The 26,450-nt window shown below is 35.5% G+C and overlaps 2 protein-coding genes across 3 annotated transcripts in view; one reads left to right on the top strand and one right to left on the bottom strand.

The window, feature by feature from the left end:
• LOC140165093 (lysosomal alpha-glucosidase-like) overlaps positions 1–26,450 on the bottom strand; it is a 102,821-nt gene that overhangs the window by 28,471 nt on the left and 47,900 nt on the right. The window lies entirely within an intron of this gene.
• LOC140164162 (uncharacterized) lies at positions 13,533–20,982 on the top strand. Its single transcript, XM_072187404.1, has 4 exons — positions 13,533–13,904; positions 15,718–16,963; positions 18,221–18,792; positions 20,888–20,982. Exons 1-4 carry the CDS (start codon positions 13,832–13,834, stop codon positions 20,980–20,982), a joined length of 1,986 nt encoding a protein of 661 aa, XP_072043505.1. The 5' UTR covers positions 13,533–13,831.

The following is a 26,450-nucleotide window of genomic DNA, read 5'->3' as shown; positions in this document are numbered from 1 at the left end:
GAGATTTTTATACCACTGGAAACCTCTGGCTACATAATGTTTATCTACCAAAAATTTCTTGCAGATTAATTTGTTTTGCAAAAATATTGTCAAATTTGAATTTCGTTCTGGTGCACCAGAACGAAATTACACAGTGGCCTATGGAGCAGTGTAATACACATAATCATGCATAACTCGCAAACGCAAAATCGGAATCAACTGAAATTTTGGGAATAGCTTTTTTCGTGAATATCTACTGAAAAATGTCATAAAAAGAGGATGCTAGGATCACAAAATCCTCCTTTAAATTAATGATTTTGATTTTTCGTACAATAATAATGCATTTAAAGAACAAGTTCACAAAAATTAATGTTCGCAATTCAGTCAATGTTGATCAGTTGGGAAATTCATGATGGTAGACTTTGATCATGATCAAAAATGAGTATCGCAGAGGTCAAGAGTTGGATTTTAAGTTTACATATAGCAAGAAATCAGCAAATAAGTATATAAATATATATAACAACATAAACTTTTATATTGAAATAAGCTCTGCAAATGATGATCAAGCACTTTTTGCTGCAAATTATATCATTCTTGTATTATTAAATTTATTGATACCATATTGTCTGTTAAATGCTCCCCCTCTAATAAATGCCCCCCTCCAATTTTTCTGTGAAAAATTGACAAAAATGCAAATATTTTCATGCTATATCATGTGAGTAGGCCCTAACATTAAAACTTGCATCAGTCATGTCAGCCTTGTCAGTGATGATCGCTAAATTACATGGACAAAACCTATTATAAAACTTCCATCCATTCCATTGTCTAATTATAGTAGAATTTCACCAGATTCTTGCTTGATGATGCACTTACCGGTGTAATTTTGTTGTATGTACCACAAAAATAACATTTTCCATGCATTTCCATGGGCGCCGCCATATTAGATAGTTGTAAATTCCTCCTTTCTACAGGAGCACCATCGGGAAATTTAACCCGATTTTAAAGTTTTTTTTCACCAACAATTCACCTTCAATAAATGCCCCCCTTTTGGAAAAATGCAACGCCCCCAGGGTGTTTACTACAGACAGTACGGTATATACAAATGCATAGAGCACTTTTGTGTTATATTGATATGGGTCTAATATTCTCCCTATGATAATAAGATTTAACTGCCAACAGTATTTCTTATTTTGACCAAATAAATGTTCTTTTCATGGTCCTACCAATGTCAGATGCTTTTGAGTAAATCTATTTTAATAATTCCGTTTTTTATTTTTTCAAATCTTTTAAAATTAGATTGTCTCAGCAGCAGGGGACATTAGGCTGTCATGTGCATCTAGGTGTAGAGGCTTATCCTCTTATTCCCACTTGAGCATTCTCAAGTACACTTAAAGTTTTTTGGTCTCCTGGTCAATTCAGTTTTAATTTAGGGGTTGTTGTTATGTTGTTATAGCAACAAGCTCAGTTTTTCTGTCCAGTCAGCTGTCACTTTAGTGGTGTGCAGCCATTCAGGTCTCCCGCCTTATTTTTTCATTCCTTTGTTATGTCCATAGTTCTCCTAGTGATGCACTTGCAATTGTTCCTTCGATCTTGATGGACCAAAAAATCCCACCCACCCTCGCACAAGCTGGAAGGGTGAATCAGTTAACTAAATATGGTTAAAGATACTCCAATAAAATGGTATGTCCAATTATGCTGCTTTATGCTTAAAAATAGAGGCTTTGTATGTAATTTCTTCAAATCTTGAAGAATATCATTAGTAGATTGTCTCCACTTTCTACTGCGTTTTATAGAAGGGGAATGAATGCTTTGTATGGAGTTTCTTCAAAACCTGAAGAATCTCGTCAATAGATTGTCTCCACTTTCTACTGCGTTTTTATAGAGGGTGGTGGAGTTTCTTCAAAACCTGAAGAATCTCGTCAGTAGATTGTCTCCACTTTCTACTGCGTTTTTATAGAGGGTAGTGGAGTTTCTTCAAAACCTGAAGAATCTCGTCAGTAGATTGTCTCCACTTTCTACTGCGTTTTATGGTGCTGATTGGTTTTATTGGGCTATTGAATGCTTTGTATGGAGTTTCTTCAAAACCTGAAGAATCTCGTCAGTAGATTGTCTCCACTTTCTACTGCATTTATGGTATTGGTTGGTTTTATTGGGCTATTGATTGCTTTGTATGGAGTTTCTTCAAAACCTGAAGAATCTTGTCAGTAGATTGCTGTCTCCGCTTTCTACTGCGTTTTATGGTATTGAATGGTTTTATTGGGCTATTGAAAGCTTTGTATGGAGTTTCTTCAAAACCTGAAGAATCTCGTCAGTAGATTGTCTCCACTTTCTACTGCGTTTTTATTGAGGGTGGTGGAGTTTCTTCAAAACCTGAAGAATCTCGTCGGTAGATTGTCTCTACTTTCTGCGTTTTATAGTGGGCTCTTGGTTGCCTTTATGCTTTCCTCCCTTTCTACTGCATTTTTATACCAGGGTTATAATTGCTTTGTTGCTTATTTGGAGTATCTTTATTTACTTGGTTGTAAATACTGCTGGATTTAATAATATATTATATATCAGTAAATAGTTTAAGCATTGATGCCGGATCTTGCTGAATACAAAACGTTCGTTTGCTAGTGTTGGCATTGTTTATTCTTTTGGAGATTTCTAATTATTTAATTGCGGTTAAAAATGCTGTTTTCCAATCCAATCCTCTGTTTGTTCCAAAGATGAATCTGTTTAAGATATGCTTAAGATTTGCTTAAGATGAAATTTGGTTAAATGTGATTCAGAAGTCAACTTTTGTTTGTCCAGCCTGTATGGTTGGCTTGTACACATTTTTCCAATAATTTGTGTATTTATTGATTTATATGAAGATAATAAATAATTCCAAATGCTTGCTGCAATTAATTATCTCAATGTATATAATTTGTTTAATTGATATGAAATCTGTTATTATCTCAATATAGTCTTAATTTCTATGAGATTTTGAAATTATTATAAATAAGCTTATGTGTATTAAATGGTCCTCATGAAAGTGGGGGCAATGCGGGGTCTATTCTTTGCATTGTTGTGCTTTCCTGCTGTCTCGAGACAATGATTTACTTCTGAAAGACAGACTTATAATAATCAATACTAGGGACAGGATTGAAAAAGTGTCAAATATTTAAGTCAGCCAAGTTTTTAATTGCAAATTTGTATTTGCTTTTGAAGCAAAATTGAGAATGCTGATACAAGATATTTCAATGTGTTGCAGATATATTTTCTTGCAGATCTGGTATAATTTAAATATGAAATGAAGAAAGCAGTTTTAAAATATGCTTCAAACACATGCTAATGCATATTCGAACAATTTCATTTCAATGATCTTCAAGTGTTGTTGTATAAGATTCAGTATAAATATTAGAATGCAATAAATCAAACTGTTTTTGGTAATTTTGATTGTTTTGTTCCCTACCCAGAGCACTTGGTGTTGGCATGGTTCCTTTACCCAATTTTAAATGTACAATGGGGAGCTAGAGCAGAGGCAGAATTTAATCTACATGTATAGCCTCTATACATTAGATATGAATTCAAACTTATTTTCTAAGCCAATACTTCAGCAAGTCACCTATACCGTGGAAGTAATTAATTTTGAAATGATCCAACGTTTTAATTTTTTTATCTCAGATAATGGGAGCAATGAAAGAGACCAATCTACAACCATGGACAACTCGACAGGTAAACCTTCCCTACCTACTTGGTTTGTGCAGTCATTTAAGAAAACAAATTCTTCCAACCAAGATGTGCCTCATCCTAAAATAGACATATCTGATGCAACTAAGACTGAGTCCTACATATGTAATTCAGAAGGCTGGGAAATTCACAATGACACTGTTTTTGAGTTGCTAGATGCGTTATCAGAGCAAGAATTGTCACTCGTGAAATTTGATGTCATCTTAACATCTTCAAACGACAACGACTCAATACAACAAGTGCATGCTCCATACCACTGGGTGTTGGATGCAAAGGGCAACTGGATTCATGAGAGCCTGATATGTCCAATTAGCTGGTTACCAATTAAATTGGGCATGTTTGATGATGGTGTATACAAGACAAGTGTAAGTCTGATTTTACCAGCTAGCACGTTACTAGATAATCTTACCCTGAATGAACTTGATAACATCACTAGATGGTGTCTAGAAGACCTGACTACTACTGTCTTGCAGAAACTTACTGAGCAGGGACAAAATTATTCTCCAAAAACACAAATAATTCAAGCAATTATGATTAAATATATAAAAGTTTGTTATTTTGATCTGATAGAACCATGGCTTTTTGTAGCAAGCTTTTTCATGTACCTTCTTGTGCCTTATTTATTTATATTTACTATAATATCAAGGGCAATTCCAAAAGTATGCCTTCAAGATGGAAAGGTATGTCGACTTAATTTAAGCATCAATCCACTGCCAGTTGGTTTCAAATATGCTGCTGTATTTTGGAAACCATCACTGAATCCAATTAGATACATTATGTTATTAACACTTCTCTCATTAGGCCATGTTACAGGGCTCATGAACCACATGGATTGGAATTCCAAGTTTACTGGCACTTCTATGGAATTTTTACTGTTTTTATTGTTTTCTTCTTTTCTAATCATGTATATTAAAATAAAGAATCACAGTCAGAACAGGATTTCAAGCCAAGAAACAATGATCATGTTATCAAAATTTGCAAAGTTTGTCCAAACTGAAGAAGCTATTGAGCAACAAAGCCTGTTCAGATTAGACAGCTTAAATTCGCTACAAGGTTTAATTGATTTTTTGTCATTACATCTAAATGAATATCTGAAAGTAGTTTTATCTAAGGCATACTGGCATAACATATATAAAAAGCAACAGAAAAAACACAACAAAATTGTTCATGTAATGTTATTGGCACTTTGGCTTATTAGTACTCTGCCCACCTTGGTTTACCTAACCTCTTTAATGCCAATATTGGTGATATTCATAATATTAATATATTCATTTAATGATGAAAATAGTGAATTGCAACTGAGCCCTCTCCATCTCTTTATTAGCACACTTACGATTATTTTCACCTTTTGCTACATTTCATTATGTGTGTATCTTAGCATTCAGGGATGGCATCTACAATCAATAATATTAGTGATACAAGTATGTTGTATATTCCATTTACTTTGGTATTTTGAGTTTAAAAAGTTACTTTTCAATTCCCTTCCTCTAATATTTGTTGCTTTCTCATTATATTTAACTATTGTGATGTTGTTTAACTATATATATATTGTTTTTGCTACAACAGTTGCTCTTCTTATAAACCCTGAAGTAGCAGGTCCCCCATGTTTTCTCTTTGTGGCCATCTTAGGCATTATATTCAAAGCATCGAGCGGGTTTTATGATGAATATTCTCAGCTATTTCGCCTGACGGTACAAGCAGCAGAAAATGTTCACCATGATCTCACAGAACTTTTGGGTAACACCACTGACTCTTTGTCAAGACTGAAATCACATCATGGGCCTGGATATAATTACTTGCTAGATAAGGTAGTAGATATGAATCTGAGCAATGACAACCTGTCCTCCTTGTTGATATATAGTGACAGTGATGAACCCACTATAGAATATAAATTATACAAGGCAATGGTTGATAAATACAAACCATATCTTTATACATTCTGTACCAAAATTATTGTCAAATATACAGTGCCTTTTACATTTGTTAGTACTCTTATTTGGTATGTTTTAAATACCCTAGAATCAGGAGATAATGCTGTATCTTCAAGCAGATCCTTTTTTACAATTGCACTAGCTTTTGGATCGATAATACTACTGGCAAGAAGCTCCCCCGAGTCAAAATTATGTGAGCAGGATGCATTGAAAAGAAAATACCAACTGGATGTATTAGCATATGTGTTATATGGTGGCAGACGTGTATACCATGCAACAAAAGACTCTCCTGAGGCAGATGGTGCTGATGCTGTTGATGAAGATGGCAACAATGATGATGGAATTGGTGGTGGTAGTGCTGGCAATGGTAGTGGTGGTGGTGATCATGACAGTGCTGGTGGAGGGAGTGCTGGTAGTGGTGGTGCTGTTGTGGTTGCTGATGTTGCTGATGATGGTGGTGTTGCTGGTGGTGGTAGTGGTGATGATGATAGTGGTGGTGGTGCCTCTACTGTGGTTGCTGATGGTGGTGTTGCTGGTGGTGTCAGTGGTGCTGATGGTAGTGGTGGTGGTGCTGTTGTGGTTGCTGATGTTGTGGTTGCTGCTGTTGCTGATGATGGTGGTGTTGCTGGTGGTGGTAGTGGTGCTGATGATAGTGGTGGAGGTGCCTCTGCTGTGGTTGCTGATGGTGGTGTTACTGCTGTTGCTGATGGTGATGTTGCTGGTGGTGCTGATGGTAGTGGTGGTGGTGCTGTTGTGATTGCTACTGTTGTGGTTGCTGCTGTTGCTGATGATGGTGGTGTTGCTGGTGGTGGTAGTGGTGCTGATGATAGTGGTAGAGGTGCCTCTGCTGTGGTTGCTGATGGTGGTGTTACTGCTGTTGCTGATGGTGATGTTGCTGGTGGTGCTGATGGTAGTGGTGGTGGTGCTGTTGTGATTGCTACTGTTGTGGTTGCTGCTGTTGCTGATGATGGTAGTGATGCTTATGATAGTGGTGGAGGTGCCTCCACTGTGGTTGCTGATGGTGGGGGTGTTGCTGCTGTTGCTGATGATGGTAATGTTGCTGATAGTGGTAGTGGTGCCTCTACTTTGGTTGCTGATGGTAGGGGTGTTACTGCTGTTGCTGGTAGTGTTGGTGTTGTTGATAGTGGTAGTGGTGCTGATGGTGGTGGTGGTGGCTGTGGTGGTGCCTCTGCTGTGGTTGCTGATGGTGAGGGTTCTGCTTCTGTTGCTGATGATGGCGGTGTTGCTGGTGGTGGTAGAGGTGCTGATGGTGGTACTGCTGCTGTGGTTGCTGATGGTGGGGGTATTGCTGCTGGTGCAGATGGTGCTACTGATGCAAATGGTGCTACTGATGCTGTTCCTGAGGATGGCAACAATGATGATGGTGGGGGCAGTCAGGGTGGTGGTGGTTCTAGTACTCGCCATGGCAGTAGCAGTGGTGGTGATGGTACTGATAGTGTTGCTGATGGTGGTGGTAGTGGTCATGGTGGTGGTGGAGGTGGTGTTGGTAGTGGCGGAGGTGGTGGAGGTGATGGTAGTGGTGGTGCTGCCGCCAATGGTAGCAATGTTGTTGCTGATGGTGGTGGTAGTGGTGGTGGTGCTGCAGGTGGTGGTACTAGTGCTGCTAATGGTGGTGGTGATAGTGCTGCTGCCACTGCTGCTACATGTAGTGATGATGAGGATGGCGACAGTATTGAAAAAATCAACATTGATGATGTGGCTCTTGAGGAAAGAATGCCCCTGTTAGCTGCAGCAGATGATGAAAATAATTGACCAAGAGATAGAAAGGGAAATATTCAAAAGCAATAGTTCACTGATTCGACTGGCAACCCGGATTCCATCATGGCCGGACGTGTGTAATTTCTTTTCGGCCACCGAGCCTACATAATTTCAGAAAAATAGTATGCAGGGGAACAAAAACATTCTAAATTGTACATACAATCTTCGAAGTGGAAAGCCGCATCAGTTGAAACACAGGGCATCAAAATTTGACTCAACTGAGATACAAAACCAGCGAAGACAGGAACCAGGTAATATATCGTGTCCAACGCCGAACTAAAGTCTATAATGTTACGGTTAGAAAGCACGCTGAATAAACGGATGGATAAACTACAGTCACAAGTAAACAAACTAACTGAATCGGTTTCAACAAATGAAGAAACGATACGGAACCTAGAAGAAAAGGTAACTAGGGATTCAGAACAAACAAATGAGCTAGCACATGAAACAGTTCCAAATATAGACAAAAAGCTTACAGACCTAAAGCAGGACATTGAGAAAAAACTCTTACTCAACGAAATCCATGACAGGAAAACTAACCTTCTGTTTTATGGAGCGGAAGAAAATAATGATAAAACTATTTATGAAGTGGTGAGAGATTTCCTGATCACAGACTTTAATGTACCACAGGCAGATGTATATAGTATCTTTATTGTCAATGCCCATCGCTTGCCCCGCGAAATTATGGTGGTCAAAGAAAAGGCCCGGATCCCATTATCGTCAGGTTCGGTGCTATTGGAGATAGGGACTGGATCCTGGAACTAGCAAAAAACAGAGACTATGTACCTGGACGGAAACCAGTGATGGTATATACTGATCTACCCGCAGAAATGAAGCAAAAGAGAGGAATGTTGGTAGCAGAAGCGAAGAAACTAAGAAGAGAAGGCAGAGTAACAAGAATCAGAGTAACAAGAATCAGAGTAACAAGAATCATAGGCACAGAAGTCATCATGGAACACAGAGCCAAGGAACAACGACAGGGGCCATGGGTGAAATACACAGGATGAATATGTAAATCTGCATAAATTGACTGACTTTAGCACTAAAATACATGAAATCTTATAAACTCCAAAATGTGAACGATTTAAACAGTTTGAACAGTTGAACAGATCAAATTTAAATATCAAGGAGGTGTGAAAATCCTCCTCATATGTTCTTGTTAACAGTAAAAAGGTGCATCTCTGATATAAAAAAAGATATCAGTATAAATGAAACAACAAGTTCCTTTGAGAATTCATTGTATAAAATGTTTTGTATCATTTATTTGCTTGCTTGCACATTTATGAATAGTAAAACATATGGTGTAAATTAATCTGTGACAAAAAGTTTTTGACATGCATGACGATTTATAAATATTTGAAGGTAGAAATCATAATTTTTTCCAAAAATTTATCTTCTTGGTGGGCTCGGTGGTTGGATTTTTTTTTCTCTTTCTTGCTTTTTCTTTGTTTTTTGCAACTTTGTTTTTTCTTCTTTTATATAGTTTTTTTGTGTGTTTTGGTATGTATTATATTTTTCATAAAAAGACAGCTGTGAATCAAGTTATGTATGTTGTAATCAAAAACCAAATGAAGGTTTCTGTTAAACATGTTTACATGGTTAAAGAATATGGATAGTACTATAAATATATGTTCTGTAAACTGTAGAGGATTGAGTGATAAATCTAAGAGAAGAGATGTTTTAAATTATTTAAGGAAAAAGAAATGTTCAATTTATTGCCTTCAGGATGTACACTGGGACCAGAAATGGGAAAATATGATCAGATCAGAATGGGGATATGAATGTTATACAGCAGGTTATAAGACAAATGCCAGGGGCGTGGCAGTGTTAATGAATAACAATTTTGACTTCAAAGTGCGTAATATTCAGCGGGATCAAACAGGTAATTGGATTGTACTTGATATTACGATGATGTCCATGGATATCACGATAGTTTGTCTGTCTGGTAACTAATGTTGACCACCAAGAGGTATTCATAAAGCAAGTTTAAAGGAAATCTATACCATAAACTAATCAATGGCTAATATAGTTATATACCCCTAAATTAAACATACCAGACGGTCTATATGAATTTCGGAATATTCCTAACAAAGAAAAAGCACTTTTAATCCTTCGTTACTGCGGTTACGCTACTGCCACAAGCAGTAGCGTAACCTTTCACACAGACCCACGGCGAGCGTATGTTGCTATGGCATTCGCGACCCCACAGCGAAATTTGGTTTTTAGTGCTATTTTTACTTTTCGTTCTCAAAAGACATTGTTGATCATAAATATTACTAAAAATACATTTTTTATGTTCTTGTCGCGTTTTTTTTTTTTTTAACGAATGTTGAATCTGAACTTTGGTGGCACGGATTTCGCTGGTTTCAATATCGGGGTACCGTTACAGCGTAATAAAAAATAATATCGGGTGTCAATATGGCCGCCGCCATGAATTGCAAAATGACCGTTGATCGTCGTAAGGAATTAAGAATTTCTCCTTTATTTGTACGTATATAAGCTTGGGACTTTTACTGTTTGTCGTTTTTATTATTACTGCAACTATATAGCCATTGATTAGTTTATGGTACAGATTTCCTTTAAGAAAAATATGTTAAAGAAACCTGAAATATTAAAAACAGAAAGTGAAAGATGACATTCACCAAACCACCTTCAAGATTGGCAAAATACAATAAGAACAGGCAGAGAAATACCATGTGAAAGTCCTTCAGCTAGTACTATGACTAAATCTGATGATTGTATAGACCAGTTGACATGTCATTGCCCGGCAGTATGCACACGAATTATGTCAATTTCCATTGTTCTTTGCCCTGCAGTGTGCGTACACATCGTAGTTTGCTCAGGGCACATGCATTTGAAATCGCCCACCACATTTCATATAATACAGTTGTAGCGGTTCGTTCAAGCATATCAATAGATATGGTGATAGGATATGGTGGCCTGATGCATGTGCTGTGTAGTTTTGTGTCATATTATTTGCATATTTATGAATATTTAAAATGACCTAATTTGCATATTTTGCCTACATTTTCATTAATCCACTCTGCAGTTTAATCGCAAAGGCCGGTCAACTTCATTATTATGTTTACAGGGTTATTAGGAGTTAAGAAAACCTAATAATGATAATATTGGATGGCTTATTTCGCATGATACCATAACATATCGGATTCGTCATACAAATATCGAACTCGCCTTTAGCTCGTCCGATATTTTTATGACTCATCCGATATGTTATGGTATCATGCTCAGCCATCCAATATTATATCAAACTTGGTATGTGGATTGGATATGGTGGCCTGATGTACTGTATAGTTTTGTGTCATGTTTTGTGTCATGTTGTTTGCATATTTATGAATATTAATGAGATTATTTGCATTATTTTGCCTACATTTTCATTACTCCACTCTGCAGCTTAAATGCAATAACCAATCAACTTCTAACTTGGTAGTGTGATAGTATATGGTAGCCTGGTGTGGTGTATAGTTTTGTGTCATGTTATTTGCATATTTTTTATTGAGCTTATTTGCATATTGCATATTATTTGTATTTACAAACCCCAATTCTAGTATATTTAGGTGTTATGGTGTTTGAGATTGCAAGTGTGTCTGTTTGTTTTCACCTGCAACCATGGACTTTTGTATGAATATAAACATGTCCACACAAACACAGTAGACGTCCTCTGTTACAAAACCTATTCTAGTGGCATCACATACAAAAATTTAGCTCATACTAAGATTCCCATTTGAGGTATAATGTCAGGTCACGGTGTATTAATTAATTGTCAGATGTAAGAAATAAAGGGTAATGCAGAATTCTTTATACCCACATATTCGTCACATGCAGTAAGAACATAAATAATGGGTGAGGTGCAGCCTAACCCATAAAATTATTTAAACATTTTTATTGCCGAGGACACATTATTTGGATGTAAATGATAATGCTCAACTTTATTTCTATTCTATTTGCACAAAATAGTGTGATTTAAAGAGAAAATATCACTTTGTTGCACAAATGTTTAAGTTGTTTACTTCAGTGACACCACATATCGCTAAAATATTGTATGCGTAATGCTATGCATAGAATGTCTTACAACGTCCGACCCATTATTGTGAAACAGGGGTCTCACATGACGTGTTTTAACATATCATGTGTGTAATTTTGAATAATGGGCTGTGAGGATAATATAATTGGGTATAAACGTCTTTAGTTGCCTGTGTAAATCCAAGGGTCCATGGTTGTTGAATCGGGAGTCGTATGTGTGTGTGCATTTTAAAAGCTATAAAAATGTATCTGTTTGCAAGCTCGTTATTATATTATGCATTTATATGTCAAGAAAGACAAAAAACCAAATGTGACATGATCTGCTACATGGGGACCAAGGATGCATTTTTGAAAATTGAAATATTATAATTATTATCTTATACAAATATTAGGTTATCATAATTGAAAAAGCCAAAGTCTAGCATACTTGGTTCTGAAGTTCTGAAATTTTGTGATGTGTATTTTCTTATGCATTTGATTGTGTTTTTACTCCATATTTTTGCCTTTATCTCAATTTCAAATTTGCTGCCTTTGGCCCCATGTACCAGATTGTGTCACATATGTTCTCTATGCCTGGGCATAAGGAATTCCTTGCACTTTGATCATGGATGTAAGTAACCGCTCAGAATTCTTCATATTTTGGTAACATTTCTGGAAAAAAAATGGTTTAATGGTATATCTTGATATATCATAATCAACCATTTTAAAATCTAAAAGATTTTATTTCTCACAAGATCTCTGAATAGCCCTTTAATACTTCCTGGTAATAATATGATTATTGTAGGTATTGTTGTGATAAACCTTGAATGAGTCGAAGTAGACAAGGGCCTATGCATAAGGCTAAAAAAACAAAGTTTCTTCACATTTCATTTTAGAAAGTCATTTTACCAGAAAGTCATTTTACCACAAAAAATCCATAAAAATTTCAAGCCAATAATTAAATGAATGAAAGAAAGTTTAAGAGATTTTGTGCTCCTACATTTGGATTTTCAAGCAATATAATCCTATGAAAATCACTTTAATTTTCCTAAAACTTATCTACACTGATCTGACAATAAATATTTGTGATTTGAGGCTTAATGTACCATAGATCCCAACTCTAAAAATAAATGAAAAAAAAAAAACATTTTGCATTTTGGTTTTCAGGCCATATAACCCAGCAAACACAAAATCAAAAGAAAACTTTAAAAAAAAAAATTATGTCAAGTTATATAAAAACTGTAAGACTTTTAAATAACATTCAGAAAACATCTTTGAAAAAGTGATGTAAAACTTTATAATATAATGTTGTTAAAAGTGTTGAAAAAGTGTTTTGTAAAAATATTTGCCAATATTTAGTACTAACATATTAACAACAGTGATTTACAACATGTTTTTCCCGATAACCCAACATTATTTAAACAATTTGAGCAAAACTATTTTTTAGAAATATGTTTGTGTTTGCTTGGTATGGAAATAAACTTTGTTGCCTAATATGCATTTTATATAAAGAATATAATTGTTTCAAAGGAAGGCTCATTTTAAATTGTTACTATATTACAGTTTGAACTTTTAAAACATGTAGTGGCCATGGCCAATTATGATATTTAAATAAGTTGACTGAGTTGATTCTATTATTTATTTGGAAATTAGCTCATTAGCTTGGTTTCAGAAAACTTCATAAACATTTTTATTTAAACTTGTTTTCATCTATTGGACTTGCATCTAATCATGCACAAAATATGAATAATTAATTTCAACTGTTAAGTTCAAACTTATTTAAAAATATATATGTTTCAAATGTAATGATGTGTGCTCTTATCTTGATATTTTTGTGTTATGGGGAATAAAAGTATTTGTATAAAATTAATAATGAAACGTACAGTGCTTTTTACGTATGTGTGATCATTGATTTGTGTATTGATTTATCCATGCATGGAAATGGTATAGCCTGACTGTGTAAATAATATTGATCATTGACCTGTGAAACTCACACATAGTCATTGGGGAAAGTCCCAAGGTAAAAAAAGAAAATAATTTTTATGTCAGTATTGCTTACCATATGAAGCACCTACATGTATGAAAATGAACTTAATGAAGTGAAGGCAGGTGATGGGAAACTCAAAATCAACTTTTATCAGCCTTTAGTTGCAATGTGACCATAAGTAGTGTGCCAAGGAATTATTCCCCAAGAAACCTGTTCTAGTGAAACTGCTTTGAAAGTACCTGACTTGACTTTGTCTAATATTCACTGGCTCAAATCAACCAACACTGTCTTTAAAACGAACACAGTGTAATCTGACTTACTGAAGTAGTTTCACCAAAGATCCTACAAAATTATTTTTAGGATCTTTAGTTTCACTAAATGCTAACTATACTTGTACCAGAAGGAGTTAGTGATTTTCATCATGGCCAGGATCATCCTACTTGTGTGTCTGTTTATGGCATCATTGCATCACCCAATGGTTCTATGTAATTCAGGTAAGAGAACTACATATAAATTAAAAACTAATATAAATAATTACTGTTGCAATATTGGGTTGTGTCTGGCCTTTTGGCCAAATGGTACAAATAAATATCAAGTACACACTATCTAATGATAGACTTATAGATAGACTTTGATCCAGGTCTACTGCTGGATTTTGATTAATACACATGCAAGAAAATCAACAAATAATACAGATGGGTCTATATAGCCCTACTAGTATTTTTAAGGGCCTTTTGTCTGTGGTGATCCAAAACCATGCTATATCATAAAACCTGGCTATATCCAGAGAACTGCTAAACCCGGGGTACTCAAGTTTGTTTTTGGTAGGGACGTGCCACTGAGAATTTGAAAGTGGACCCATAGATATACCAATTTTTCAAGAAATTTGGACCCATTGATATACCAAAAGTCAAAATTTTATGCCAAATTTAACCCAAATTATCTTAGTTTTTACAAATTTTCCCAATTTTTGTTTGGAAAATTTCACAATTTTGGCTAGATTGAGGCAAAATTGGGCTATTTTTTTCGAAAGGGAAGGGGGAGGAGAGGTTGAGAGTGGAGTAGAATAGCGTTTAAGGTAGAAGAGATATTAAATGTAGGGGCAAGGAGGGGGGAGAAGACTTGGGTTAGGGAAGAGGAGGTTATATAGGTGGGGGACATGGGAGCCTAGGATAAGAGGTATGGATTGTGCTTCCCAGGGACAATAAACTATGTCATAATCATATCATCTCCATCATCATGCATCGTTTATGTTTCATACAAAAACAAACAAAGCCCCCGTTAATATATGCACATGATTTCTAGGCCGCGGGGCAGTAGAACTTACTTAGGCTGTAATTATATGGAAACATGTAAGTATGCCGCCTACGACAGACTTCTCTGAAGAGCATCAACTACCGCCCGTGGTGATAGATATCCTTGAGGAACTAGATCTAGTTCTAGCGTAGACAGGTTTTCAGAACCAGGGGAGCACAACGCAAATATTTTTTGCTGATGGAAGTTGTGAACTGTTGACCCAATTTCTTTTTGTCCAGTGCGGTGCTCAAGAATCTAAAAAGGGGGGGTGGAGCAAAATTTGTTTTGTGCGTACCGACCTTTAAGGGCTGGGGTATGAGCGTTTGGACAGTATTTATTTTGGGACATTAGAGCACATCAGACATATCGAATTGCATTCTGAATACGAAGAATGTCATTCTGATATCAAATAATTTTGATTTTTGAAATTACGCAATTTAATACACATTTTATGGCAAATCATTAAAATTGATATTTTTGATATTTAACAGTACTTGAAGTAAACTTTATAAATCTGATGATTTATACTTAAAGTGTATGTAGGTGGGATGAAAAACCGACGATCAATTGAAAATTTTGACCTTTAGTATTGAAGATATAGATTTTTTTCCCAAAACACCAAAAAAAAATTAGGTCTTTTTTGGGGAAAAAATCCATATCTTCAATATGAAAGGTCAAAATTTTCAATTGACCGTCGGCTTTTCCTCCCTGCTACATATACTTTAAGAATATATCATTAGATTTATATAATTTACTTCGAGGACTGTTATATATCAAAAATTTGAAAAATATCAAATTTGTATAATTTGTCATAAAATTTGTATTATATTGTGATTTTCAAAAAATGTAAATTATTTGATATCAGAAAGACATGCTTCGTATTCAGAATGCAATTCGATAGGTCTGAGGTGCTCTAATGTCCCACAAAAAATACTGTCGAAACGCAATAAACGCTCATTCTAGATCCCTTAAGTCTAATCTAAAACCAGAAAACTACATTCTATTTTTCAGATGATGGGGGCACCGGCAATGACAATCTGTCCACCTCTACTACCATGGATAACTCTACAGGTAAACATTCACTTGTGCGGTTATTTAAGAAAACAAATGCCTCAAACCAAGACGTGACTCCTCCTAAAATACACATATCTGATGCAACTAAGACTGAGTCCTACACATGTAATTCAGAAGGCTGGGAAATACACAATGACATAATTTTTGAGTTGCTAGATGCGTTATCTGAACAAGAATTGTCACTTGTGAAATTTGATGTCATCTTAACAGCTTCAAACTCCAACAAATCAATAGTGCATGCTCCATACCACTGGGTGCTGGATGCAAAGGGCAGCTGGATTCATGAAGGCTTGATATGTCCTGCTAGCTGGTTACCAATTAAATTGGGCATGTTTCATGATGGTGTATACAAGACAAGTATAAGTCTGATTTTACCAGCTAGCTTGTCACTAGATAATCTTCCTCCAAGTAAACTTCATATCATCACAAGCGGATGTCTAGAAGACTTGACAACTACTGTACTGCAGAAACTTACTGAGCAGGGACAATATTATTTTACAGAAACACAAATACTTCAAGTTCAAGCAAATATGATTATGTATAATCATGTATATGTGTGTTATTCTGGTCTCATAGAACCATGGCTTTTTGTAGCAAGGGTTTTCATGTACCTTATTTTGCCTTATCTATTTATCTTTACTACAATGTCAAGGGTAATTCCAAAAGTATGCTTTCAAGATGGAAACATCTGTCGACTTAATTTAAGCATCAATCCACTGCCAGCTGGTTTCAAATATATTGCTGTATTTTGGAAACCATTTCTGAATCCTATTAGATGGTGTGTGCTATATATATTTATCTCATTAGTCCCTGTTATAAGCCGCATCAACTACCACATGGATTGGGATTTAACTGCAATTCTAAATATCACATGTGCTTGCACTGCTATAGCATTTTGTTCTTTCATCTTTCGGTATGATGGAATAAAGAATCACAGTCAGAACAGGATTCCAAGCCAAGAAACTATACAATATCTATCAGATTTTACAGAGTTTGTCCAAATTGAAAAAGCTATTGAGCAAAATATCCTGGTCAGGTCAGACAGCTTCACTTCGATACAGGATTTAATTGATTTTTTATCTTCCAATTTAAATGAATATCTGAAAATAATTATATCTAAGACATACTGGCATAACATATATAACATACGATATGAACGCAACACAATTGTTCGTATAATAATGTTAGCCCTTTGGTTTATTAGTGCCCTGTGCAGATTGGTTTACCTAACCTATTTAATGCCAATACTTGTGATATTCATAATGTTAATACATTCATTAAATAATAGTAATAGAGAATTGAAACTGAGCCGAACCCATCACATTTTTCGCATCATTATTAGCACACTTGAAATTATTGTAGCAATTCTCTTCGCTTTGTTCTGTTGGTTTCTAACGTTAATGACTTTGCATTGGCAATCAATAATATTACTATTACCTGTATATTATATTTTCCAATTGTACTTTACGACACCAAGGATCCGCATTTTATTAAATAATTTCCTTCCTTTGATGTGTGGTATTTACTTCTTACAATCAACATATTTTATGCTCGGTAACTACATATATGTCGCCTTTACTACAATAATTGCACTGCTTATAAACCCTGAAGTAGCAGGTCCCCCATGTTTCCTCTTTGTGGCCACCTTAGGCATTATATTCAAAGCATCAAGTGGGTTTTATGATGAATATTCTCAGCTATTTCGCCTGACTGTACAAGCAGCAGAAAATGTTCACCATGATCTTACAGAACTTTTGGATAACACCACTGACTCTTTGTCAAGACTGAAATCATATCATGGGCCTGGATATAATTACTTGCTAGATAAGGTATTAGCTATGAATCTGAGCAATGACAACCTGTCCTCCTTGTTGATATATAGTGACAGTGATGAACCCACTATAGAATACAAATTATACAGGGCAATGGTTGATAAATACAAACCATATCTTTATACATTCTGTACCAAAATCATCATCAAATATATAGTCCCTTTTATACTTGTTATTACTCTTATTTGGAATATTTTAAATACCCTAGAGTCAGCAGGCGATGCTGTATCTTCAAGTAGATCCTTTTTTACAATTGCTCTAGCCTTTGGATCGATAATACTACTGGCAAGAAGCTCCCCCGAGTCAAAATTATGTGAGCAAGAAGCATTGAAAAGAAAATACCAACTGGATGTATTAGCATATGTGTTATATGGCCGTGTATACCATGCAACTAAAGACTCTCCTGAGTCAGATGGTGCTGATGCTGTTGATGAGGTTGGCAACAATGATGATGGAATTGGTGGTGGTGCAAGCGGTGGTAGTGCTGGCAGTGGTAGCAGTGGTGGTGACCATGATAGTGCTGGTGGTGATGGTGGTGGTGGATCTGATACTGCTGCTGCTGATGACGGTGGTAGGGGCAGTGTTGGTGGTGGTGATTATACTGGCAGTGGGGGTGGTGGAGCTGCTGCTACTGATGGTGGTGGAGAAGGTGGTATTGGTGGTGATCGTGTTGGTGCTGGTGGCAGTGCTGCTGTTGCTGCTGCTGATGGTGGTGCTACAGCTGTTGCTTATGGTGATGCCTCTGTTGATGGTGATAGTGGTGGTGGTGTTAATGGTAGTGGAGGTGCTGCCACTGATGGTGGTGTCAATAGCAGTGGTGGTGGTAATGTTGCTTATGGTGGTGGTGCTACTGCTGCTGACAGTGCTAATGGTGATGGTGGAGCTGCTGCTGCTACTGGTGGTGGTGGTGGTGACAGTAGCAGTGATGCTGCTGCTGCTACTGGTGGTGGTGACAGTAGCAGTGACGCTGCTGCTGCTACTGGTGGCTGTGGTGGTGGTGACAGTAGCAGTGATGCTGCTGCTGTTCATGATAGTGGTGGTGCTACTGCTGGTGCCAATGGTGGTGGAGGTGCTGCCCCTGATGGTGGTGGTGGTGGCAGTAGCAGCGGTGCTGCTGTTGCTGCTGCTGATGATGATGGTGCTGTTGCTGATGGTAGTGATGCTGCTAATGGTGGTGAATGTGATGCCCTTGATGATGATGATGATGATGATGATGATGATGATGATGATGATGATGATGATGATGATGATGATGATGATGATGATGACAGTATTAAATACATTAACACTGACGGTAATGCCCAATTTAAAGTTGGAAAGAAGAAGCGATATATTCAGGTGAAAAGAGAAATGGCTGAAGAGTTTTAAAAATTATAATGATGTGGCTCTTGAGGAAAGAATGGTCCTCCTAGATGCAGCAGATTTTTCTGATGATGATGATAAAAATGTAAGGCCAAGAGACAGAGAGGGAAAAATTCATGTTCTAAAAGCGACAGTGCACTCTTCAAATTCTGGTAACTAATGTTGACCACCAAGACTTAAGGTACTCAAAAAGTGAGGAGTGAAATATGTGAAACAATCCTGAAAAATTAAAAAGAGAAAGTGCAAGATAATGTCAGGCCCATCGTGGCATTCTGTATAAACTGGTTATACCAATCTTGAGGACAGTAATTACACAAGAGTCACAAAATGACTGTTAGGTAACCATCACTGACCATGTCTTACTATGTGCGATAATTATAATAGTAAGAGACCATAGAGTCCAATATAGGGCTCTGTGGAAGAGATGGTTCCAAATTTGGAAGCCATGGATAATTTATTACGAGTCACATTTTTGTACCATTGATACAGAAGGTTACTGTACATCAATTAATTGTTAGATTTGAATAAACATGAAACATCAATCTTTTGTTACCTGTATAAAATCCAAGGGTGAATAAGAGTAGGGGCTGATGTGAATGCAATTAAAATGTCTACAAAAATGCATCTGTTTCCAGTATAACCTTTTGCCTGAAATATATTTTGTGTGTGTGTGTAATTTCAGTTTTAAATTGTAGTTCAAGTTACATCGTAAGTGTAGCTTATAAGTGGAATTTCATTGTAAGTGCCACTATTGTATTGTACTGGAATATAATGTAATGTAACGTAACGTAACGTAACGTAACGTAACGTAACGTAACGTAACGTAACGTAATGTAATGTAAAGTAAAGTAAAGTAACATAAAGTAACGTAACGTAACATAACGTAACGTAACGTCCTCAGTATGTGAATGCCTTCAGTACATTCCAATTACATGGCAAATGCATTGTGAGAGATGCATCCGCTATTGTGCATCAAAATTGTGTCCCCCGTTTTTAAACGTATTTCGTAACATGGTCATACACAGCTATACATGGGTCTGTCTACATGCATATATAACCCAGAACAGAAGTCCATACTTGTGGACAGTTAATTAACCTATTGAAACCCTAATTTTGTATATTGTATTCTGGTGACAAATTTGTACCAATAATTCAAGATCTAAAGTGGCTGTCTTTCATTCACAATGAATTAAAACCATTTCATGTAGATATTGATTTTAGGAGTCTATGAGTCTGTTATCAGGTCAAAGGTCAAAAAGATCACAACCTGATACAGTCACTCGCTCGCTAATGAAAGATGGGGTACCATCTGAAAATTCCGAGGTAGGAATTAATTCCTTGTGTTTAGATCAAAATTTTAAATCAAAATCAAAATCAGATATTGATTTGTTTGTAAATTTTGTTGAGTGATAAACAATCAAATTGGGTAGTGTACAAAATTGTTACATGTTTGTTTTTGTTATGCTTTAAACATATTCATTTGATTTCTGATTAAGCCTGGCCATTTGAAACGCCATCACATTTTCAATTGCTTTTTATCAAACTTGGAATTTACTAATGTGTTCCAACTTCCAGCAATCAAACTTAGGCAATAGAACTAAATTAGTTTGATTTAGGGATTCAATCATGTTTCACCGTTGTTCATCACCGATTAACAACGATGCGTCAACGTCGTCCGAGTGGTTTACTTGCGAGGGCAGCTTTAGCTGCACGAGCTGAAGTAAACCACGCAGACGCCGCCAGACAACGAAACAAGCTAAAGATGTCTAATTCACACGATTCTTTCATTTGGAATGTCCGTTTGTCATTGCCACTCACTATGTTGATATCAGCAATAAAACTAAAGAATAAAGCGGTAATATTTAGCTTCTACCGCCAACATAAGAGAGTTCATGTTTACACATATGTTCCAGACATGATGAATTTTACGCTCATGCGTGAACGCCAGACGCTGCAGAACCTTGCGTTCAGCGATACGCTACTGAACAGTGGATTCATCACGGATTAACAAAGGTTGGCTCAAGTACAAAGGTATAGGAAGAGTTGTTGAAATTTTGATCAATCATTGGTGCTTGGGTGGTCCTTATTATTTACAAAATCAATTAATTGACTATTGCTAATTGTGATTATATATCAATGTTTAAATTTATGTAATGATATTGACCAATATAAATTTTCCATTAATGCTGATGAATTAGTTGATATTTCATTAATAACAATCATTGAAGCAATCATAAACCATCGATCAAAATACAGAACAAATTGTGGTGCCTTAAGGGAAGGGGTATGAACGTTTGGACAGTATTTATTGTGGGACATTAGAGCACATTAGACATATCAAATTACATTCTGAATACGAAGAATGTCCTTCTGATATCAAATAATTTTGATTTTTTGAAATTCGCAATGTAATACATATTTTATGGCAAATGATTAAAAATTAATATTTTGATATTTAACAGTACTCAAGTAAACTTTATAAATCTGATGATTTATACTTAACGTATGGAGGTGGGATAAAAGCCGACGATCAATTGAAAATTTTGACCTTTTCAGATTGAAGATATGGATTTTTTTCCCAAAACACCAACAAAAATGAGGTCTTTTTGGGAAAAAAATCCATATCTTCAATATGAAAGGTCAAAATTTTCAATTGATCATCGGCTTTTCCTCCCAGCTACATACACTTTAAGAATATATCGTCGGACGCATCACATACTGGTCTATCTCAAAAACACGCATTTAGAAAATCAATTGAAAATCTTAGTATTAAGTTAACCTTTCTATAATTTAATTATATTATGGATTTTAATGAAAGTGGTTTTAAATTAAAGCATATACTTAACAAATTTATTTAAGTGGAATTTTGAATTATATTTATGTATGCAGTATTGCTTAAAACTACACTGAAGTTGTAGTTCTGTATGTGAAATAGTTAATTTCCGATATCGTATTTAAAATTCGCTTCATACTGGTCTATCTTGGGGGCTATCTCGATTTAGCGAACAATGATGTGACTTTAGATTTGATCACATACTGGTCTATCTCGAGATAGACCAGTATGTAATGCACTTTCAATATCGGGAAATTAACGATTTCACATACAGAACTACAACTTAAGTGTAGTTTTAAGCAATATTACATACGTAAATATAATTAAAGATTCCACTTAAATAAATCTGCTAAGTGTATGCTTTAATTTAAAACCACTTTCATGAAAATCCGTAGTCTAATTAAATTATAGAAAGGTAAACTTAATATGAAGATTTTCAATTGCGATTTTCTAGAAATGCGTGTTTTTTCGAGATAGATCAGTATGTGAAAATACGTATTTTGAAAAAATCATAGATAGTTTAAATTAAACATTTTATAACTAATTATCTAGGAAAAATTGAGGTCTGTAATTTGTTGTATTTGAAGAGCTCCGTAAAAAAGAACTATATACCAATTTTCTCAAAAAAGTCAAAAATTCAAGATAGACCAGTATGTGATGCACCCGACGATATCATTAGATTTATAAAATTTACTTCGAGGACTGTTATATAACAAAAATGTGAAAATATCAAATTTTTATAATTTGTCATAAAATTTGTATTATATCGTGATTTTTTTTTTAAATAAAAATTATTTGATATCAGAAAGACATTCTTCGTATTCAGAATGCAATTCGATACGTCCGAGGTGCTCTCATGTTCCATAAAAAATACTGTCGAAACGCTCAAAACGCTCATTCCAGATCCCTTAATTCGCTAATTTCTGTAATTTTTTTCCAGTTGGACATGTGTCTGATCATGAGGGCGCGTTCTCACTATGCCTGTTTGATACCAGGACGTGGACTCGATCCTACATCGAGTCCACTTCCAAGCATAGTGAGAATCGCTTGAAATAAGTGGTCTCGATCCTACATCCAGGATAGCCATCGAGACCACCTCATTGAGGTAGTCTCGTACCTAGGACGTGGTATCAAACAGCATAGTGAGAACGTGTTTACAAGTGGACTCGATCCACTTTATATCGGAAATGCTGTATGCACAATCTTGATGGCCGTTCCATGATAAAATTTAAACATATGCATTTTCAACTTAAAAATTCATAGCTGGTATTATAGAACAAATTTATACAGGCTTTACTTCATGTAATTTACAACATTTATTTTTTATGCGGAAAAGTCGAGGGGAAAGTGGCTATATACACGGACATTCGTTCGAGATGCTTGCCGTAGTTTGATGAGCAGCATGCTTCTCGTGCAGTGTGAAAACAACGGCATCGTGGCAAGATACAGATTTTATTCTGTTTCAGAATTAAATAAAACAACATTGAGCTTTTAACAGGATAGTACAAAAGGATATTCAGGTTTAATATTCGTCTTTGAGGTGTACATTTTGCTAGACTGAGTTAAAATTACCAATCAAAAATAGTATTTTGTGGATCGGCGTGCTTGACCAAATCCAAAATAACAACCCGACGTATTTCTCTCATTTTACACGTATTATAATATAGGCCTAATATAAAATAACAGTTTTTTAGAGCTGTTTATTTCAGATTTTTCCAAATACATCACAAAATAACATATCCATGGATTGAAGAAATATATCTGGGGGCCTGGAAATAAAACATGATCTTTCAAAATTGATAGTCTATAGTAAAAGCTAGTAAAGTTTGATTTGTGCTGTGAGTTCCGGTCAAAACATGCATTGCAACAGAATTTGTGACATCATGGTAATGCATTGAAGTGCTTGATATTATAACATCCGGGTAAGTGGAGTCGATCCTACATCAGCATTTTGGTGTTAGTGAGAATGCGAAATCAATGTGGACTGAGTCCACTTGTATGTGGACTCGGACCTAGGTACGAGACCCCATGTCTGTAGTGAGTACACAACCTAATACACATGTAGACAATATGATGAAAGACCTGGACTGGGTTAAACTTAGCTGTAGATGGGAGCATCAATTACCAGATGACTGCTGAGTATAGTCCCACCCCGCTTTTGGGTGAACATTTTTCAAAATTGGGGGTGGGACTATACTCGATTAAAAAAAAAATTTCAAGATGTTTTGTATTTTTAATATGAAAATTGATATTTTGTATTCATGTCATACTTATTAATGATTTCAAAATGCATTGAATTTGAATGCATTTTGAAATCATTAATAGAGTATGACATGAATACAAAATATCAATTTTCGTATTAAAAATACAAAACATCTTGAAATTTTTTTTTTTTTTTTTTTTTTTTTTAAATTTCTGAAATTTTTCGAAAATTTGGGGTGGGACTTTACTCGAAGGTGGGACTATACTCGCGTCAGTACGGTACTTATTTTAACTTTTAAATATCTCGCACATATTGCTCCCGAGTATCTTTCTTCAAATTTTACTTTCACTCATTCTACACATTCCATAAGTACAAGGGGTCAATCTCAAAACAGTTTGGTTGTTCCAATATAGAAAACCTCTTCTGTAAAGAAAACTTTCTTCAGTTGCTTGGAACCAGCTTTCTCCCAATCTTTGTATCAATTTTAACTCAATGAGTTTGGGTGGATTCAAAAATGCAATTGGGTCTGTAAGTTTTGTATAATAATTTGAGCTAAACATTATTGCATTTTGTTTTGTATTATGTTTGGTTCCTTCATTTTGTATAATATATATTTCTTATATTGTTATTATCATGTTCATGTACATATATATTTATAATCAGGTCATCCAGGGAGACCAGTACATTTGTATTGATGGAATTTCCCGAATAAATAATGAATAAATAAATAAATATTCAATCTCTAGTGAATATCTCCTATGAATAGGGTTTTTCAGTCAATTTTAAATACACTAAAATAAGACTTGAAACACTGCTCAGATTATGCAGCCTGGCTTCCTGATTACAATTAAAGATACTTTATTTTTTTAAATTGACCCATGGGATCAAAAGTTATGGCTCGTTAAAGTTTTCATATTTTGGCCTTATTTAGACCAAAGGTCAAAGGTCATTCCCATAGGCTCTGTACTTAAGCAATGGCACCATTTAAAGCATATAAAACACTGTAAATGATTAGAAAACCTGTATGTTTTATCAATTTGGAAGGAGAAAAAGCTGCAAAAGGCAGTTAATAATCAGGTGTTAAGTTTCAGTTGTTTCCCAGATGCCAAAACTTGTTGCGCAAATATCATAATTTGCATAATTTACCGCTAATTTGCATATTTTTGACAAATTTTGGTCAATTTTTGACATATTCCGAGGCTTAAAAAGCCACATTTCATCAGTTATGTTGCATAATTTGATGTTCAAATTTAGATTTTGCATGTGGGAGACTTACTTTTAGCATGGGGGTTAAAAGTAGGTCTGAATATCAACTTTTTTTCCGCATAATTGCTTCTAATTTGCATATTCTAGCCACTTATTCCAATTAACGAGTCATTTTAACCTCCGTTTTTTCAATTTTGATGATTAATCAGTAATGATTGACTTCTTATGCATTGTAATTATTTTTGTTGAGAATATTTATTTGATTTATAAGCACCATTGTTACTTATTCCACTAAGTTTTGCATAATTTACTGCTAATTTGCATATATTTGGTCAATATTGTTAGCATGGCTTCCGAATTCAGCACCCTTGCATCATGAAGGCAAACTCATACAATCATCAACTTCAGACCCACGCAGTTCAATTCTTCAATACAGCCTCTTCAGGTAACCCATCAGGAGGCTCAATAAACATGTTCCTCTTCACTTATTTCTCTGTAAATTTAAAGGAAACAAACAAAATAATGGTGTAAATACATCATCATGTCATGTTATAAGAGCTTTTCGATTAAAAGATATGCTCTTAAGGCTGTACTACACCCATATATTGGTTTGATTGGTCTAAAAAAATATTTTTTCATTTATAGCTAGGCGATATATGCACGGATCATGTGAAATAAAAATAATTATGAAAAACTTTGTAAAAGTGTGTCTTTTCACCCATTTGTCTTAAAGTTGACTGGTTGGTAAGGACGCTTATTTTTTAGCGATCCACTTTTTACGTCTGTGACAGGCGGCGTAGGAAGCGCAACACGTGACGTACGAGGCTGGCGAAGATACACTGACAGCCCCATTCAAACCAAACTACACGGTTAGCACGGATGAGGCACGAAAATTCCACTCGTAAGTGAAATTTTACATTGCTTGTGTGAATCAGTTTTAAATTGTTCTACATTATACACGGTTAGCAATTACAAATAGAAAATTATCATACTTGCAGTGGGGTACTTTGTCGTACCCCGACGGTTTTAAAGTAAGATAATTTTGCTTTGACACCACATAACAAATTTAGAATTCTTTGTGACGATTTCATGATTATGTGTTAAATCTAATGGCGACCTCAAAATTGGCGATATCGTTTCCATCACCGCCTGGTCTGTGATGTCAGCGGATGTCACTCTCCATAGGGATGGGCGATACCAGCTTTTGTCGATTGTCGGTCTAGAGCAGATGGTG

The sequence above is a fragment of the Amphiura filiformis genome, chromosome 11 (genome assembly GCF_039555335.1).
Source record: "Amphiura filiformis chromosome 11, Afil_fr2py, whole genome shotgun sequence".
Lineage (NCBI taxonomy): Eukaryota > Metazoa > Echinodermata > Ophiuroidea > Amphilepidida > Amphiuridae > Amphiura > Amphiura filiformis.
Note: the sequence above shows the minus strand (reverse complement) of the source record. Positions and strands in the feature narration are given on the sequence as shown.